Below are 19,596 nucleotides of genomic sequence, written 5' to 3' on the forward strand. Positions count from 1 at the left end.
GGTTCTTCAGTTGGCTCCCCAGAAAAAATCTTTCACTGCCTGACACACTTTGAAACAATCCTCTGCTTGGCCGTAGTTGAGGGGTCAACCTCAATGTGGGCAGTAACCATGGCAGCCAGTGTAGTGGACCTTTCAGGGGACAAATGAGACAGTTAAATCAAAATAATAAGTCAAAATAAGTTGCTTCTAGTTAGAAGCTTGTAAAACTATCCACAAATGAAACATTGTGTTGTGCTGCACTGCTGCAGGGATGGAAACTGCCATCTAACTGAGGTGTCTTAAAACTGTAATTGCGTGTTTGAACAAAAACAAATGACTTCTGCAAAACAATGGTGCAGCTATACAGTATATACTTATTAAAATGCGGTATCGTGCCTAAAAAAAGTAAATCAATATAAAATAAAATTGACACAAATGAGCCCTCGGTCATAATGTTTTGGTCTTATTAACCAGGTTTCAACACTTCTAAGAGTATCTTCATCAGAATTTAGACATTTAAAGTGGTCTATAACGTAATTACAAATTTATGGGAAAAAATTTTTTATATAAAAGAGTGTAAGTACTGACTAACAATACAAGACAGAGACAGTACTTACATGTCACATATAAAATAAATAACAGGTCAGAAGGGCTTTAGTCACAAAACATTTAAAAGGAATGTGTGAAGGCGAGCCTCTAAGGGCTGCTCATACCTGTACAGCCACAGGTTGCAACGGCTTGAGTCCGTACATGTAAGTACTGTGTCTTGTATTTCCCATAAATTTGTTATTATGTTATAGACCACTTTAAATGTCTAAATTCTGAAGTGTTGAAACCTGTTTAATAAGACTAAAAAATTGTGACCGAGGGCTCATTTGTTTCAATTTTAATTTATGAATAATCACTGAACCAAGCAACCATGTTCAAAACTTTGTACATTAATATGCAAAACATTTAAGAATTTAAGTTACAAAGTGCACAGGTAAGTCAAAATAAGTTTGCTTCTAGTTAGAAGCTTTTCTTGTGCAGACCAGAGCTAGTATGTCACAAAGACTAGAGTGCCACTATTCTTTGACATGTGGGTCTGGAGATAGTGCACCTGAGAAGTAATGGAGATGTTTAAAACTGTTTCACCTTTTTCTTACGACAAAATTTACTTTGTGTACCATCATACTTGCAGCTGACAGACAGCTTATAGCAAGTCTTCTCAATCTAAGGGTTACATGAACATTTTGAGGTGTCACATAATGACCTAGCAAAATAGTTTCTTACAATTTTGAATCTCATCTTTCACTGTCAGCAAGTTTTAACATTGTTCGATGAGCAGTAAAAAATGAAGAACTGTGACCATTTGCTGGTTACAGTCATTGGTTACAGTTTTATTGCAAACAATCACAGGTGTCAGTAATGATAAATACTCAAATACCAAAAAATTGTGTAATGGAATTGCTGGCCAATAATTACATTCATGAGGTGAAATTTTAAGACTGCTTATAGAGACATACAAAAAAGTACATGCACTATCATAGTTTTGGGACTGACTAATTCCTGCTTCAGAGAGGGGAGAGGGATAGAGTGGGGAAAGTTAAGAACAAAGCATAAGTTGGTCAGACACCAGGATAAGAAAGCCTCAAAGCAAGTACTGCTCACCCTGGGGTCTGAGTGGCTTGTGCTTCATTCTTTACTTTCCCCAACCTACACCTCTATATCAGTAACTCAAAAGCTGTGATGCAGCAAAAACAGATGATAAAAATTCTGTTAAATTAGTGAGTGTTTTTTGTGCATTTGCAGCACCAAACAAAGTGGTTTTCTCCAATAACCCAGTTTGATCAGTCTGACATGTAGTATGTTAACAGTGTTGTTACGTTAAATACCTATTATTTCTCTCACAACTGAAACAAAAAATATTTTGTTTCCTCATTGGCTGTGCCATCACAACTTCCCATGATCGCTCACAATGGGTATTGCCAACATACACTACAAGGTTCGTGCGGGTGGGTGCTCATAAAGTTTTGTCCAGGATTTCACTGGGCACGTCACGCTCTGAACTTTCTTCGACCAAGTTATTGGGTACCAAAAGTTTATTGTTGGATCCAAACCGTGGTGCATCTTATGGCATAAGTACTGATAGATTTGCAGTACTTAAACAACAAAGTGAGATGGTGAAAATAATAAATAAACAAGGTCTTCAAATACCAAACAGAGAAAACAGAGCAGTACAGAACCTTTGACCGAATGAAACTGTTAGCTGTTCTGAAGCAAAAATTCTGTGAGTGTGTTTATGGCAACTTTGATAAGATGAATACATATCTAAAAGTTGGAAAGTTTGGAACTAGAAAATTTGAAGGTATAAGAACCAGTGCATCAAAACTGCACCCTGCACCTGAATAGACATTTTGAAAAAAAGTTTCCCCCCCCCCCCCCTCTACATAGGCTAGAAGTTTACTAGAACCTGTTCATGGAAATGGTCCTATCCATTATTTCAGGCAAGTGTGGACCAATCATTCTTTTGAGAAATTAATCATACAGACAAATAGATATGCTGTTACATTATTGTTACAACCAAACAAGAATTCGATATTACTTGAACTGGACAAAAAGCAGATGGGTTAAATTACTTTTGAAGCTACAGGAAACTTTCCAATTTACATTAACTTTTGTTGGGTAAGTGTCAAATTACAAAAACAAAACTTCTACAATCAATTCTAAGACCAGCCTTTGAGGTTTTTTTTTTGTCACTTGTCTATTCCTCCATCTCTGACAATGATTTGTGCATGTGAAACATGTCTAGTTTCACTGTAGTTTCATGTAAAATTGTTGGTCCCCCAATAATCAGCTGAGAAAATCCCTTCAAATGTTGGAGGAAGGCAAGGACATAACATCTTCAGTAGACCACACCTTGAAAAGCACTGTGGTATGCAAACCAACTAAAGGGTTAAGAAAAGTTGTTTCATATATGTTCTATTTGCATTTTGAGTTATTTTGTTGTGCTCATCACACACTGCACACAAGTAATATCTAATAACAGATGTAATTACAAATACATTAAATCATATTTGGCTCTCAGATAGTACTGCCATCTCAGTGATGTAATGAACATATGAAATACTTCATTGTTCATCATTGCTATTGTCACCACCACCACCACCACCAGCCATTTCAAATCCCTGGTAGATAAAAGCCTCATTCAGGCTTCCCAATATGTGACATTTTTAGCTATCCACACCAGTGCTGCTCTTTGTATTTTATATAGTCCAATAGGCATGAGTATTGTCTCAGTCTTTTCTCATCGGTTGGAATCCAACTGGGAACTTCCTGTGTCTATGTACCATCCACTCACCTGGCAACATATCTATCCCCCTCACCATCTCTCCATTTCATTTTCATTGCTGTCAAAATTCCTGACTCATATCATAAATATGCTAAATAACCTTGAAAGCTGACTTATTGGAAAACCAAGTGATTCATTTTAGAACCTTTCAGAATGCCAGCATAATAATTTAGTTAACTAGCCCCACAGGTCATGTGTACAATATATCATAAAATTGTGGACTCAAAACATTAAACAGATAGAAAAACCACACAGTTCTGAAATATAATTCAGAGAAGTAAGTAAACTGGAGCACACATTGAACACATTTTCCATCTAACTTAGTAATTCATGTTCTGGAATGAAGGTGTTAAGACACTGAGGCTGTTAAATAGAATGGTTATCATCTCTGCACAGTATTATATGTGAAGATTTTGACAAATGAAATTGATTCTTATTGCTCTAGGAATTGTCAACAATCAGAAGATTTAGTAGGTCCCAGCTTAGTATCAAACAGTGGAAGTCACCTTTAAATGGATTAATGCCTGCTCTTGAAGTAGCTCCTATATATCAACTAACGGGACGTGTTGGTCTTTATAATCTTGGCAACACTTGTTACATGAACAGTATACTGCAAGCACTTTTCATGACAAACAGGTAAGAGTCTTTTCTTTTATTTTTATCATGAAGTATGTAGATGTAGTAGGCTAACAGAAGGTGCCATAGTAGTGCAAATTTAGGCTATTTGGGAAATATCTTGAAATGATATGAGAAATTGTAGAGACACTGAGCAGTTATAGAATATTTAAGAGGTAATAAATTACTTAGCTTTTACCAAATTTGTATTACTTTTGTCATGTCAGTTGCCACTGATAACAACATTTATGTATTCTGAATTGTTCACAACTGTAGCTTCCAAATTTTTTAAAATATTGTATGAGGATAAACTTAAAATCATTTGTATGAACAGCAATACTGAACCCAGTTAATGTTCCTATCAGCTTAATTTTGAAAAAGAAATCGTAACAGATTAGATCATAATTCCGCTCAAAAGACAGAGCTTTTAGATCATAATTCCCCTCAAAAAAGTGTCACTAGGGTTAACTACTACTTATTATTGGTGGTGACGAGAAAGGATCAACAGATATACTCTCCTTTTCAATGCACATTACAGCTGTATTGCATGCATTATGTGCATGTGCTTTTAGCAGTATTAATCAGTGATAGAAATAATTTTTTTCTAGTGTGTGTTCTTTCTTGTTGTTTCAATGTCAGATATAGTTTAGTGGATAAATGATGCATTTATACTTACTTCCAGGTTTTGTTTTGGCTTGTTGTCCAAAGAAAAAAATTACAATCAAGAGTTAATATGGAAGCTTCAGACACTTTTTGCTTTATTACTTCATTCAAAAAGACCAGCATTATCGCCAACAGATTTGCTAGCCATATGCCGACCGCCTGGTTTTTTACCAGGTCACCAGCAGGACAGTTCAGAATTTTTAACGTAAGTGTGATTTTGTGTGATTGTGTTCAAATGTTTGATTTATTTAAACAGAAGGTAATATTTTTGTAATTGATATATACTGTACTACCAGGTATGATACATACAATATATTACTCTCACATATTACGTGACAAGGAGTGGAAAATAAAAACAAGACGGATTTACTGTCACATGTTGGAGCACTTGTTTAAGAATGTTGTTGGGAAAACAACAAATAAAAACTCAATAATGACTCACACCTTGGACATACTGCTTAGTGTTAAATTGATTTACAGATACAAAAATAGTCCAAACACATAATACTGTAGCTTCCACATATCTTATGAGACTGTTTGAAACATTTAAAAACATGCTTATTGTGGAAGGCTTCGATAAGAATTTAATTTTCAGCCTCAGTTCTCATTGAGAAATTTTATTGCTATTGGTGACTAAGAACTGATGGTAAGATTTGCAGAAATCCTCAAAATTTATCAAAATGGCACACTATTTGACACAGAATTTATGATGCAGAGGAGCAATATTCAAACCATGATGTGACAAATCTAAAAGTTGTTGGTGCCTTCCAAATCAGTGATCCGTTTCCTCAAAAAAATCATTTTGCTGAGAAATGACTTTATCTGTGATGACAGATCTGACAAGACATTGTGCTTTAAAGTTTGTTGAAGTTTGAGATTTTTGTCATAAGGGCAAACTACATTGCTTTGTTAACAGATTGTAGCAGAGAGTATGTTAGCAGTTTTCAGCATAAGATTTGGAAGTGAGAGAGAGAAGATGAAGTGCAGTGAAAGTAATTCATGGTGTCAGAAGACTGATTTAGATTAAAAAGCAGCTTCTTACTTGCAGGTCAACTGATGTCTCTTAACAATAATAAATGGCAGCTTTTCAAATAATGAGGCTAAAAAACTTATTAAAATTTGGGGAGCTTGTGTTTGAAGCTGTAAGTTGGTAATTTTCACGTCATCTGTGTTATTTGTAGTCTGCCAAGACTCATGGATTCAGCAGTAGAGGGTAGGAGGAGTCGGGGCAGACCGAGGAGAAGGTACCTGGATTCGGTTAAGAATGATTTTGAAGTAATAGGTTTAACATCAGAAGAGGCACCAATGTTAGCACTGAATAGGGGATCATGGAGGAACTGTATAAGGGGGGCTATGCTCCAGACTGAACGCTGAAAGGCATAATCAGTCTTAAATGATGATGATGATGCCAAATTTTGTTGTGCTACATCATTGTTTCTCAAAGAACTGCAGGTCCTGTTTTCAAACTGTGTTTCCTAGCTGTTAAGACAATTTAACTACAGTTTACAGGAACTATATTTCGTTTGTGTTACCAATAAACTTACAGAAATATTGGAGATATTTAATTGTAATTTTAAGAGAACAAAAAATTATCCAACACCAAGATTAAATTCAGAAACCGTTTTTAAATTGTAACCTACCAGAAAAGCAGATAATTGCTGTTTTATGGACGATCTCAGTGTTCTTGCAGATAAGACCTTTATTCCTTTAGCTGCTGCACACTCCACCCATGCTGCTGCTCTGGGTTCTTTTGGAAGTGCTTTAACTCAGTTCATATAGTATTTCAAGGAGAACTTCCTATTAATCCTGTATAGCTCTTTCATTTCACTTTTCATTGCACCGGTAATAACCTTCTGGTTCATAGGCCCCAATATAAATCCAGTATTGCAAATTATGAGATTAGCTTCTGCAAGGACTTCAGGAATATCTGAAATAATTTTTACATTGTGAGGTCAATTACAAACCTCTCTGTACAATCAGTACACTACTTCTGGGATGACTCGCAACACAAAATGGCTTACATTTGTCATTTTGATGGAAATTAAGCAGAAATAGAACATTGGGAAATGCTGACTAAAGCATTCTGTACTTAAGTGCAATTGTGATTCCCTACTGGTTATGTTTTCATGTTTTCTGGTGCATTTTGACAATTTATTATTTTCAGGATAGTTCATGTGTTCTCATACAAAGCCAACACAGATAGATGCAAATGATTAGAATTTAAAACCTATTGCAACACATTTTCTGTATCTCATTTGACAAGTCTGCAGACTAAGTATTTGTAATTACAATTAATAGTTATGAAAATTATTGTATTATCAAATGAATAAGTCATTGGTGAATCACTAAGCTAGCCTTTTCTGAGTTAGTTGTAGCTCTGTCTGTGATAGTCAATTTTCAGAGCTGCTGCATTGAGTAAAGCCTTGTAATAATTAAGACCAATACTTGTGCTTTGTCAATATAACCATTAACCGGCTTTCCAAATGCCTGAAATGCCAAACACACAACATCTCACAATACAAGAAGAGACTTCTTGGGCACAGATCATGTTACTGGTGATGATAAAAAAAATGTCATGAGCTTCATCTTCCAAACATTTGTGTTCACTCCCATTTGATCTATCCATGAGAACTATTTAAATTGGAACCATTTGCCATAGACATTTCTGCTACTCGTGTCTGGCTATGTTCCCACTGCCCACTTCACCTAAATCTTCACTTATTGCATATTTTTCAGTAAATCCACCTCATCTTCACTGTCTAGCCAGTTTTCCATACTTAGTATCATTTCAGCGCTCTCTTTCACTCTACAACTGTCAGATGATCTTGCTTCTTCTATGCACTGCTAAAGACATTTTACATTATTATTATTTAGCGTATGGCTAATACAGACATATCATGAAATTAAATTACATATACATATTATGTACATATTGACGCACAAGAAACATAAGTTTGTCTTTACAACTGAATATCCAGTCCTTTAATCCAGTGCATTGCATCTAGAGTTGCTAGCAGGAAGTACTCTTTGGCGCTGTGATAGGCTCGAGTCCTGCATTCACTGACAATGTGGTGAACAGTCTGGTATGGAGCCCCACAGTCACAGGCTGGATCAGGCAGCTTCTTCCACTTAAAGAGAGCATCCCTGCATCGGCCATGGCCGGTACGGATTCTGTTGAGAGTAGTCCAGGTCTTGCGTGGTAGGTCGAATCCACTTGGAAGTTTAGCTTCTGAGCAGATGTTACGCAGGTGCACATCTGTCACTGCTTCCCACCGACCTTTCCATTCTTCAAGAGGTTTGAAATCTTTAGCAACCATGTCAGCAGCATCTCACAGAGTTGGATGGTGTGATTTCAGTCTCTTGCGATTTAAAAGTGGCAGGTCGCTATGTACGGGTAGGTTAGAATTCCTGGAGATCTTGTGGAATTCTCTCATAAGGGCAGTACATCTGTGTAGAGCAGGAGGCATTATACTGGTTAACAGTGGAAGCCAATAAACTGGAGTAGATCTGATTGTGCCAGATATTATGCGCATTGTCATATTCAGCTGTGTATCAACAAGCCTTGTATGACGACTGTTAATCCAAACAGGTGCACAATACTCGGCTCTTGAGTGCACCAAGCCCAGATGACAGCTTCGTGACCTGAAAAAGAAGGCATCTCCGTCATCTGAGTGTACCCATCCCTTCATAGTTTCATACATTGACTCTGGGCTGAAGGACCTCAAACCTCTTAGGGCACCTGGATTCGATGGTATCCATCCAGAATTCCTGATCCATATGGGAGGAAAGGCTGAGAAATGGCTGGCAGAATTCTTCACTGACATCCTGCTGACTGGTAAACTTCGATTGGAGTTTAAAAAGGCGAAGATTACACCTGTTCTGAAACCTGGCAAACCCAGCAACAAGGTAGAAAACTATTGCCCCATTGCCCTACTTAGCTGCTGCTACAAGCTTTTTGAGAGGCTAATATATAACAGAATAAGTAGAGCTATCCTAGTAAACGTTTCAGTTGATTAGGCAGGCTTCAGACCAGGGCGTAGCTGCTGCAACCAAGACATTTTACAAATAGGTGATGAACTGTTTTTAATCATGTATTTTACTATGACATTAAATTTATTGAAACATCTTTGAACTGTAGTATATGTTGTACTTAATGTGCAGTTCTTTCATGCTTTCCAAGTGTTTCTGATGAAGACTGGGGATAATTTATGTAGGGCTTTGTCTTTACCCTTTGTCACACACTAGCATTAAATCAGACTACCAGTATTTGCTGTTTACTATTTGATTTGCCTTGACCATTTTTGTCATCTCTCTCCAAGCTATTTGTCGTTTCATTTTATTTAGTCTCCATTGCTGTTTCCACACTAACTCTTGTTTTGTAGGTTCTAGTCCCTGTTGTGTTCCACTTTTTCATGATGGCATTTTCCGCAAGTGTACCACCTTGCTAAAATTGGTCTTGCCATGACTTTGTGTAATCATTTCACAAAATACTTCACTTTTATATGCAATTGCAGGAAGCACAAGCTCTTGGGGCCTGCCCTGCATGCATGCTCCAGTTTAGTGGACTGTAATCTTTCCATAAAATACTTCACTTTTATGTCTGATTGCTGGATGTGTGAGCACCTGGGACAAGCCCTGCAGGTTTGCTCAGGCTCAGCTCACTCACTCCTTCATGCCAAACAAACTCCAGGCACCAATTTCTCCCTTCTAGATGACAGAGCACCCACATCAGTGATGTCACTGTGCTGTAGCAAAGAAGCATAAGGGTAGATTTGATCCTTCAAGTATTGGATTGATATCTATACCCTTACAAACCATCCATCCATCCATCCATCCATCCCATTCCTTTATCCAGCCAACTGGTATATGATACATTTCCAGCTAACCAGAGAACCAACCATACATGATCAAGTGTACCCAGGCAAGTGGGGCTCTGTCTGGCTAGACAGTTACTGCCCTAACTGCTTGGGGAACTTCCATGAAGCCTAAATCTCTTTCCTATACTCCCAACAGTTCTGTTGGTCCATTGGGCAGTATTACCACCCAAACATCAAGAGACCTCGTGTGCATAGGCTGCCTGAGATGACTGAATATAAGAGAAATAAGTAATATTAATGGACCACATCCTGTGGTAAACAAGGTACAGGGTGACAGTTATTGAACTATATGAAATAAAATTGTCATACCTTACAAACAGTTTGTGTTAGGCTATTCAAACTGCACAGTTGGCCGCAGGGTATATAATGAGTATTAGTATGTGCTGTATGGTTTGGTTTAGCGACAAAGCCCACTTTCATTTGGAAGGGTTCATCAATAAGCAAAACTGGCACATTTGGGAGACTAAGAATCTGCATTTAGCAATCGATAAGTCCCTTTACCCTCAACAGGTGACAGTGTGGTGTGCAATGTCCAGTCATGGAATAATCCGTGCGATATTCCTTGATGGCACAGTGACTTACCAAATGGTACATGAATATTTTGGAAGATGATTTCATCCCCATTATCCAAAGTGAGCCCAATTTCGACAAGATGTGGTTCATGCAAGACGGAGCTCGACCTCATGGAAGCACAAGGGTGTTTGATGTCATGGAGGAGCACTTTGAGGACCACATTCTGGCTCTGGGGTACCCATAGGCCACTGGCATGGGCCTCAATTGGCCGCCATATGCTCCGGATCTGAACACATGCAACTCCTTTTTGTGGCGTTGTATTAAAGGCAAGATGTACAGCAGTAACTTCAAAACCATTGCTCAGCTGAAAACAGCTATTCAGGTGATCATAGACAGAATTGAATTTCTGACACTTCAGTGGGTCATGCAGTATTTCACTATTCGTCTGCACCACATCATCGCCAATGATGGCAGGCATATCGAACGTGTTATAATGTAAATCCGAATATCTGTAGTGGTGTTTACATCTTGAATTAAGTGTGTTCACGCTGTAATTTGTAACTTACTTATGTTTTTTTCATATAGTTCAGTAATTGTCACCATGTACATATTGTTGTTAAAAGGTTTAGAAAATTTATTGGAAATATTATCACCTTTTATATCCATAAAGCTGAGGAGGGACTTGAAGGGCAACTTAAATCTGTCAAGAGGCTGCACAGTGGTATATTCCTGATAGAGACACTGAGAGCAACACCAAACTCTTTGCAGAATATGCTGTCATAATGAGATACACACTGGGCTCCATTACTGTAAATGAGTTGTAACATGCCAGATGGTGGTATGTAGGTGCACTAATGTTACTATGATTCTTGGAGGAATTCCTTTCTTGTGTACCCTGGGAAGGCCGTATAATCATGGTGGCACTGCTGTTTAATGAAATTATGTGGCAAGCCAGAATCGTAAGAAGAGTCTTCACCTTCCTTTTGATTTTACTTGCAGGGTCGACATCTGTCTGTCTGTATGCAGTGTTATTCAAAGGCTCGAAAATCAGATTATTGCAGTCCACACAGTGCCATGACTGTAGTGTTGCCGTTGGCAGTGGGCAGATCTACATCATATTAATACAACCTACCCTGGATTTTGGGGCAATGGTAAGGCAGTTTTAAGAGAACTGTTTTGTTGGTGCTGCTCTCCTGTCTGTCACAAGTGTCTGTTTTACTTTCTGATGTTTGGTTCTGCAATTACCATAATTTCACTGGTAGAAAAGTTGGTTGTTGGACTAGCGGTGCAGATTGCACATACTGTTACAGATGCAGGTTGATGTGTCCTGCTCAGTTGTCAAAGTAGGGATGCCAGCACTAGTCTTCTGTAGACGATGTTTCATTGCCGGGGCATACGACTTCATGAAAGTTTGAGGCCGTGTTGCCTTAAACGTTTCTTCACATCAGAGTGTGCAATGCACTGGCTGACTTTAATCTTCTGGATTTACTTCTCTTCTGTGAAAACAGGACATTCTTAGTCTTAGGTGCAATTGACACACCTACATACCACCATCTGGCGAAGTACCTGAAATGTGTTCTCATTGTGGGGAAGTGTGAACATCACATCCACAGCTCCACTGATTTTGTACATTGCCTCAGTCAATTGCGACTCCAGGATATGGATATTATTGTCAATTTTGATGTATTTTTCCCTCTTTCCAAGAGTTCCTCTTTCTGATTGCTTTGCAGCTAATCATAAAAAAAGTTTGAGGATTGTTTCACAGAATTTTCTAGATACATTTTGACAGCAATAACTTTATCTTGGAACTCATCTATTTGGTCCGTGTTTGCATAGAAAAACAATAATATCAGAAATTGAGTGCGCCTTAATGCAAAACACCCTGTTATTTGTTTACTTGTTTATTGTCCCAAACTAGTTTCGGCGACAAATATCACCATCACCAGTGGTTTTTTTTAATCTCATTTATTGTATGTTATAGCATGTTTTTGAGAATTGTCACTGTTTGCGATGTCAACAGAAAAAAAGCACAGAAGATATGTTGCAAACAGTGACAATAATTCTAAAAAACATTCTATAGCATAAAATAAATAAGATTAAAAATACTCACTTATGATGGTGATGTTTGTCGCCAAAACTAGTTTGGGTTCGTAAACAAGTAAACAAATAACAAGGTGTTTTGCATCAAAGCAGTCTCAATTTCTCTATATTGTTGATTTTGACAGCAGCTTATTTCCTGTTTGACAGAAAATATTATGAATGAATGGAATTCACAGTTGTGGGTAGTCTGTTATCATATGTTATGGAGAGCATGTACTTGAAACATTTTGAAGCAGACACACTAGAATCTGGCAATTTGAAACTAATGTGTTTCTTTCATACTTAAGCAACATTTTTGTGGTGTGACCACATGGAATGGAAAAGCTATAAGAGTTTCTGGAACATTTAAACTCTGACCATCATAATATAAAATTCATGACTGAACTTATAAAAAAGGGCCAACTACCTTTCCTCGACAGGTTAGTTAAGAGAACAGTGGAAGCATCCCTGGGTCACTGTGTACATAGAAAATCTACACACACTAACCTATCTCTACACCTCGTGCCGTCATCATCTGTACACAGAAATTTGGTGCTTCAGACTCTGGTCCATATAACTTGAGCACTTTTGGTCGAGAATAGCCTTGCCAAAGAATTAAAACACCTATGAAAAGTGTTTTGAAGCAGAGGGTACTCAGATCATCAGACGGAACAGGTGATGCAGTCAAAATCAAGAACACCTGAGGAAGGGATTGAGACAGACCAAGAAAGAGAAGCCAAAAATCACTTATCTACCTTGTGCTGGCCCAGTATCTGGAAAGATCGATAGACTCCTATGGAAACATAGCATCCAGTGTATTTCGCTCCCAAAACAAAACAAAAAGTTCTTTGTAATGTTAAACTCGATCTAGGTATCAGAAAAATGAGTTTGTATCATATGCCAGTGGAAGTTTGGCATGTCTTATGTGGGGCAGACTGTCAGAACAGTCAAAGAAAGATGTCAGGAGCATCAACAATATACCCAACTAAAACAAGCAAGAAAATCAGCTGTCACCAAGCAGTGCCTCGAACATAATCGTGAAATGAAATAGTATGGGACCAGTGACATTGTGCAAACACAAAGTCTTTGGGACCACCTAATCAAGGGGTCTATTGAAATAAAGATGTCAGAAACCTAATAAACAGATATAGAGATGGAGATTTCAATTTAAGTAATTCTTGCGGTCCAGCACTCAATTTATTAAAATCTCACTGGCCATCACAGCCCCCAGGGGAGAGAAATGCTGAGAAAATTTAAGTTGATAATCGAACTCGGCTATAAGTAATGGCGAGAGAGCAACAATAGATCAGTCTGATCGGAGTGTAGGCAGTGGGTGCACATAACGGGAAAACTAGCAGCACCTGAAAAAAATGGCTAGGTCGGTCATGTAAATATTGTACATAAAATGCTTACTTATTGTTCATGCTGTTTTTTGTAACTATGCTGCTCTTTTCTATTGCTACGGTATTCAAAATTAATTTAATCATAACATAACAAATTATTTTAATTGGCTCTTGGTGTGTGTGTATTGCTTCTGTTTTTCGTTTTATTTATTTATTTATTTCTGCTGGTCATTTTCAGCATGCACTGAAACCTTCAGACATTGAGTGTTTCGGTTTAATTTTGTCAAGAGGCCATGTCCTTAAAACTATTGATATAAATGTACAAGAGATATAGGAGCTCTAAATGCATTACATGTCAAGATTTTCATGAGCTCGGCACCTGAACTATGATTTTATAGCTGTTTAGACTTATGGGAAATGACCAAGATCTCACTGCAAGTATTTCATTGTGTTATTTATTTATACTATTTGAATGATAGAGCTGGTAAAGGGTTGGTAGGTGTACAGGTTTGGAAACACACAGTAATAATTAGTACTTTAAAAATTCTTTCAGCAAGTAAATTGGAGAGATAAAAGGCAAGAAAATATAATGAGCACCAGTGCAGAAATTGTCTCTGGAGTGACATAAAGTGCAAGAAAAAAATGAAAAATAATTCTCTTTTTTTATTCTGGTGGAACTGTAACATCAGAATGATGTGGAAAAGTGACGTGTAATAGGTTATCATAATGCCATTGCAGTAAATTCTGTTACCCAGGATAATATAGACTTGAAACTACACAATAACCAAGAAACACACGTTATCCAAAATCTCTCTCTCTCTCTCTCTTTCTCTTATGAAGACTAGTAATTACTGTGTTAACAAAGCAAGCTATGTGTCACATTTGAAAGTCCACTACATTAATTATGCCTCACTTCTCATAAGCTGACATCTTATTTTGAAATGAAATTTAAAACAAATTATAGTGCATGTTAACAGTGTACAAAAAAACAGATTGCTACTTCCCAAAAAGAAGACACTGTAAGTTGCAGACAGGTACAATTAAAAGACACTGTGCCTGTTTGTAACTTAATGCGTCTTCTTTATGCTAGGTAGCAGTTTGTCTGTTCATACATTGTTGATATTTCTTCCTGGAGTTTCCATTGTTTCATTGCATCTTACTTGCTTTCAGTTCATTTTTGGGAAGTAATTGCCTAATTTCTTTTGTTTCTGCTTTTCGTTCACATTTTCCTAATGACAGTCCTTACTTACTGGAGCGTCAAAACGTCGCTATAATTAAATGAACTTTGTTTTGTGTATTCTAATAATAGTCAGTCATTTCAGTACTTCAATGTGTGTGATAACAGGTTCCTCCTCCGTCTTGTTTCCTCTACTTAACACTTCTTGTTATATCTGTGTCACATAAGCCACTCGAATCCTGATTCATAGTGATAGCCATTTAATCACTCACAGCTGTTTTTGTCATAATCATCATAACCTGAAGTTTGTTTCACAAGAGCAGTCCAATGTGTAGTGATATCATTTGCTACTCTAACCTCAAATTCCAGTTTCATTAAATGGTTTTGCAGTTTTCTTCCACAAGTTCGCTATTTTTGTTATCTTCGTGTTGTCCTAAGTCTTGCAACTACTGTGGATTACATTGAACACATTCAGGGATGCCCTGAACCATGATATCTGAACCGTCTTGCACGATCTGTTCCATTAAAATATGACCGTTAATGTTGTTTCATAGCTGTTTACTCACCGTGGTTCATTGGTATATGATTGACAAACTCAAGGTAAAAGATACTTCACAAAAATCATTATGCCATTCAAAATGAGCACATCATCTGCAGGATGATGAGGTGCATTGTAAATTAAATCAACAACTCTTTAGGGTAAATCTTTTCCTTCCAAATAGAGATGCACAGTAAATGCAAACATAGACCAGAACCAGTCTTTGTAGATAGTCCTGTCCATCCAGGTTCCTTTCTGATGCATGTAATAAAGTGGTAACTTAATTATTCCTGTAAATGTGTGCATGTTTTTCCCCAATGAGTGGCTTCAGTGTTCAGGAACATGCACTTCCAGCTGAGAGAATAACATTCATGCAGGAATCCCCTTCCAGTCCAGCACAGTTTCACACACACACCTAACATGTCCCAGGAGAAAATAGTTCTATTTCATGTAACTAAAGAAGTCATCCCAAAAAGCATCATCTGAATCTTTGTTGGTACTAAGAACCTTGCCCTGAGGAGCAATTTCCAGAATCATGTAGTGTTTTTTAAACTGAGTCTGCCATTCTGATGACTTGCAAAATTTTTCTTCAGTCATCAGAGTTTCGTAGAGCTCTCCTACCTTCTCTGTTAACATTGGACCTGATGTGGAACCTCTGCTTTCCTCACCTGGAACCATAAGTGCAATGCTTCATCTAGTTCCATGTAAGTTGAAGTTTTCAGGTGCTTTCACTGTGACTGTTGAACTTGGCTGCCATCTGTGACTGTAAAATTTAACATCATTTCTTTATTTCTCTTTCAGTTTCTCACTATGCCTATCCCATAACTCTGATAGAGTTTTGTTGCTAATTGCCCTTTTCTAACTTATTTTTGATTCTTAAAACAACAAGTTTGCAAATATTTATCTTGTACCAAGAACATGTAAATCATCTGCAAGTACAACAACAACAAGAAATGTCAATGATTCAGGTTAGAAGCTATGGTATTATAGAGGTATGTCAGCAGGTAGGAAAGTAAGATTGTCACTGCATTTGCCTTGGCGATGTTTAACAGTATACTTTCATTTTGTATCAACATGGAGCAAGAATTCTAAAGGGAACCATCCAAGAAGAAAACCTAAATCATTTTCTTTCACTGTCATCCTTGGGTGAGTTGGAATTTATCAACTACTAGCTCCTATGGAATCATGTAGACAGGAAATTGGCGGTGAATATGTTAAAAAGTTAGATTCCTGCATTTACAATGAAGATAAAATGGAAAACAACGGAGAAAAAAATCAGGGACATCATATGGTGGGATTGGGTCCCATATTGTCTTCCGGAAATAAAACACGAGTCTCGTGCATAATAATGTATTCTAAGCAAAAATAGTTGTTCTAAACATAACAGAATACTTACTTACTTTTCTTTTTTCCAAAAAATGTCGAACTATGCAGACAGTCTGCAAACCAGATAATTTGCAGGCTCATAATTGGGAACTTGATATATACAGTGCTGTTTCTTTATTATTTGTTTTCATTTCTTCTTATCTTTTTTCTTTCATACGTGGAAAACCATAATTCCTGACTTCAGATCTATGAGCCATCACTCATCTGTACTACAACAGTTCTGTTACCATGTGTGTGTACAAATGCTCAGTTCAATTTTTATCTACCTCTGCTTTCTTCTCCTACACATCTCTCATTTTTACGACAGGGTGCCCATGTTAAACTTCGGCAGTTGGGGCACAGACAAAAGTGATAAAATAGGCTGATAGTAGTGATAATACAGATTAACTGGAGATTGTGACGAAAGGTTGTAATACAAGAATAATAAAGAGTGAAAGAGGCTTTGCTAAATACTTGGTTAGGAAACTGGCAAATGGTAAACAAGATCAGACAAACTGAATAGTGTGGATGGGCTGGACAGGCTATTTCAGAACTGCCAGTTTAACTATTTTCAGTCAGTGTCATACCAGACAAATCTGTGAGTGCGATATTGCAGTGCCTGTGTTCTTCTGCTTACATTGCAAAGTTTCTTTGGGCATGCATGCATACATGCAATGTAATACATTAAATGAATTGGCAGTTGTGAACAAGGACAACCATCAGCTATAGAAGGAATGACGACAATGAAAATTTGTGCCAGACCGGAACCCGAACTCGGATTTCCTGTGTACCATGAGTGATCACCTTACCATTTGGCTATCCGTGCATGACTCATGGCCAGACACAAACTTCATGCATGTTTGTCCAAACGAACTTTGCATTGTAATTGGAATAATGCAGGCACTGCATATTGTATTTAGCTGCTGATACTAGGCAAGCGACTTTCAAATACAGTGCCTGACCTGTACAGGAATATACATAATGGATGTACAAGTTCAGGTCATAGATGCATGGTTGATGACATTTGGAACTTCGGGTCTGGCCATGGATAGCCAAATGGTAAGGCGACCGCTCGCAATTAGCGAGAAATCCGGGATTGAGTCCCAGTTCAGCACAAGTTTTCATTGTTGTCATACTATTCTACAGCTGCTAGTCATCCTTATTCACAACTGCAAACTCATTTAACGTAAACCTGAGACTGAATTATTAAAAGTAGCAAATGGTCACTTATATATGTGTCTAACAGCTGTTGTGCAGTCAGTCAAGCATTGTTGCATGTTTCCTCTGATGCTTGTTGATCAAATGAGTATTGAGTGAAAACAGCAGTGGATGTGAGATGGTTAATAGCCGGCAAACTTTGGGGCACCTGATGCAGGTGTGCGGTACTCCTTCTGTGTTGTTCTGTAGCAACTCTGGGAACATAACTGTGATCTTGAATGTCTAATTGTACTAAGACACTTACTACAAATAGTACAAACATTAAAAGTAACTGAGCACAGACTACTTGCTAGAATGTGTTTTTAATGATCAAAAGAAATGCTGACAGTTTTTTATGAATGTTTTCTTTCTGCCAATGTATATGATGCTGTAAGGAAAACTTCACTTCAGAATGTGATAGGTTCACCTTTATTTATTATTGAAGGTTTATTCTAATGAGCAGTTTACATATATTTGAATATTTTGCACAAACCTTCATTCACATACTTGTACATAGGTATGCCTCAGTTATAAACCTCCAGCCTATTTCAATAATCACTGAGAATAAATAAAGCAATTTCCGACTGATTTTATTAAAAGCAGAGATTCCATCTCATAGTCTTCGGCTCTCTCGCACCAGAGCTTGATTTGTGAATATCTCTTTTACTCACTAACTGGTAGACATTGACGAGAATATGATTGTGAATATGCTATTTTACCACCTTGAGGTGGACACTTTTTCTCATTGGCAGTTGGTTGTATGTGCTTTCATCATATAGGAAGAGTTTAAATGAGCAGGTTATATGCCTACAGCCTTCTTATTTTATAGCTCGATGTTTGTATTCACAACCGTGGCTGTGCCGTATTCAACCTGTGATAGACCATGCCTGAATGTACAACATGCTGCTGGACTATCCATCCAAGAAACTGTCCTAGGCAATATGCATACTTAATGTTCTCTAAAAGGTGGTTCCATATGTTGATCCACACTTTCTGTGCAATATATTTGAAGTGGAATTAGACGTGATGGCATGTACAATTGTGCCTAAAAGGACTGTCCACTGTGCTTTTACCCTTGTGAACACAGCTATTGCTGTCTACAGATTTTGATTTGGAGATTTAGGGAGATAAGATCATATGCATATCTGATTTGCTTTCATCTTTATGCCAGTGATGACCTACTCTGAAAGTCATTTTCTAACTATTTGATTTTCTGTTTTGTGGTGCCATTTTATTTCAAGTGCCTAGCCTATGATATACACAGTTTTTTGGTATGCCATAGTCATTAGTTGTTCACAAAGAAACGTTCAGTTTGTTATTCAGTATTATTTATTCTGTTGTGTTGTAGGTATCTTTTGGATGTGTTGCATGAGCAAGAAGCAAGGTTTGTTAAAAGTGAGGGAACTGGAGTTCCAACTCCAGCAGTCAAAATGGAAGTTGACACCGGAGGAGGAGGAGGAGGAGGAGGAGGAGGAGGTGGTGGTGGTGGTGGTAGTGGGGGAGGAGGAGGAGGAGGAGGAGATGGAAAGGAAGAAGACAATTGTATGGGCTCTATTTCTCGTTGGACTACTGAAGAGGATCTTTCGGATGGTGGGGTGCTTGAAAGGAAGGCACAGTCATTAGCAGACTGTAGTCAAGGTAATTATATGCTATGTGATTAAATGTGTAGGTGTTTGAAGTTAAAACAATATACAAATGTCGAAACACAAAATTAGGGGCACAACTTGCCACTAATTGTACTGTTGAATGTCAAATTAGTACCTTTCTTTATAACAGAGATGCTGAGTCGCGATACGCACAATAAAAAGATTCACACAGTTATAGCTTTCGGCCATTAAGGCCTTTGTCAGCAGTACACACACACACACACACACACACACACACACACACACACACAAATGCAACTTGCAACTTGCACA

The 19,596-nt window shown here is 37.7% G+C and overlaps 1 protein-coding gene across 1 annotated transcript in view; it reads left to right on the plus strand.

Moving 5' to 3' along the window:
- Positions 1-19,596, plus strand: part of LOC124613018 (ubiquitin carboxyl-terminal hydrolase 35) — a 126,274-nt gene that overhangs the window by 102,794 nt on the left and 3,884 nt on the right. Inside the window, exons 7-10 of the mRNA XM_047141572.1 lie at positions 3,756-3,946; positions 4,608-4,793; positions 19,026-19,072; positions 19,193-19,315. Of these exons, the coding sequence (XP_046997528.1) occupies positions 3,756-3,946; positions 4,608-4,793; positions 19,026-19,072; positions 19,193-19,315 (547 nt within the window). The remainder of the gene's footprint in view (positions 1-3,755; positions 3,947-4,607; positions 4,794-19,025; positions 19,073-19,192; positions 19,316-19,596) is intronic.

This window comes from Schistocerca americana, chromosome 4 (genome assembly GCF_021461395.2).
Source record: "Schistocerca americana isolate TAMUIC-IGC-003095 chromosome 4, iqSchAmer2.1, whole genome shotgun sequence".
NCBI classification, from domain to species: Eukaryota; Metazoa; Arthropoda; class Insecta; order Orthoptera; family Acrididae; genus Schistocerca; species Schistocerca americana.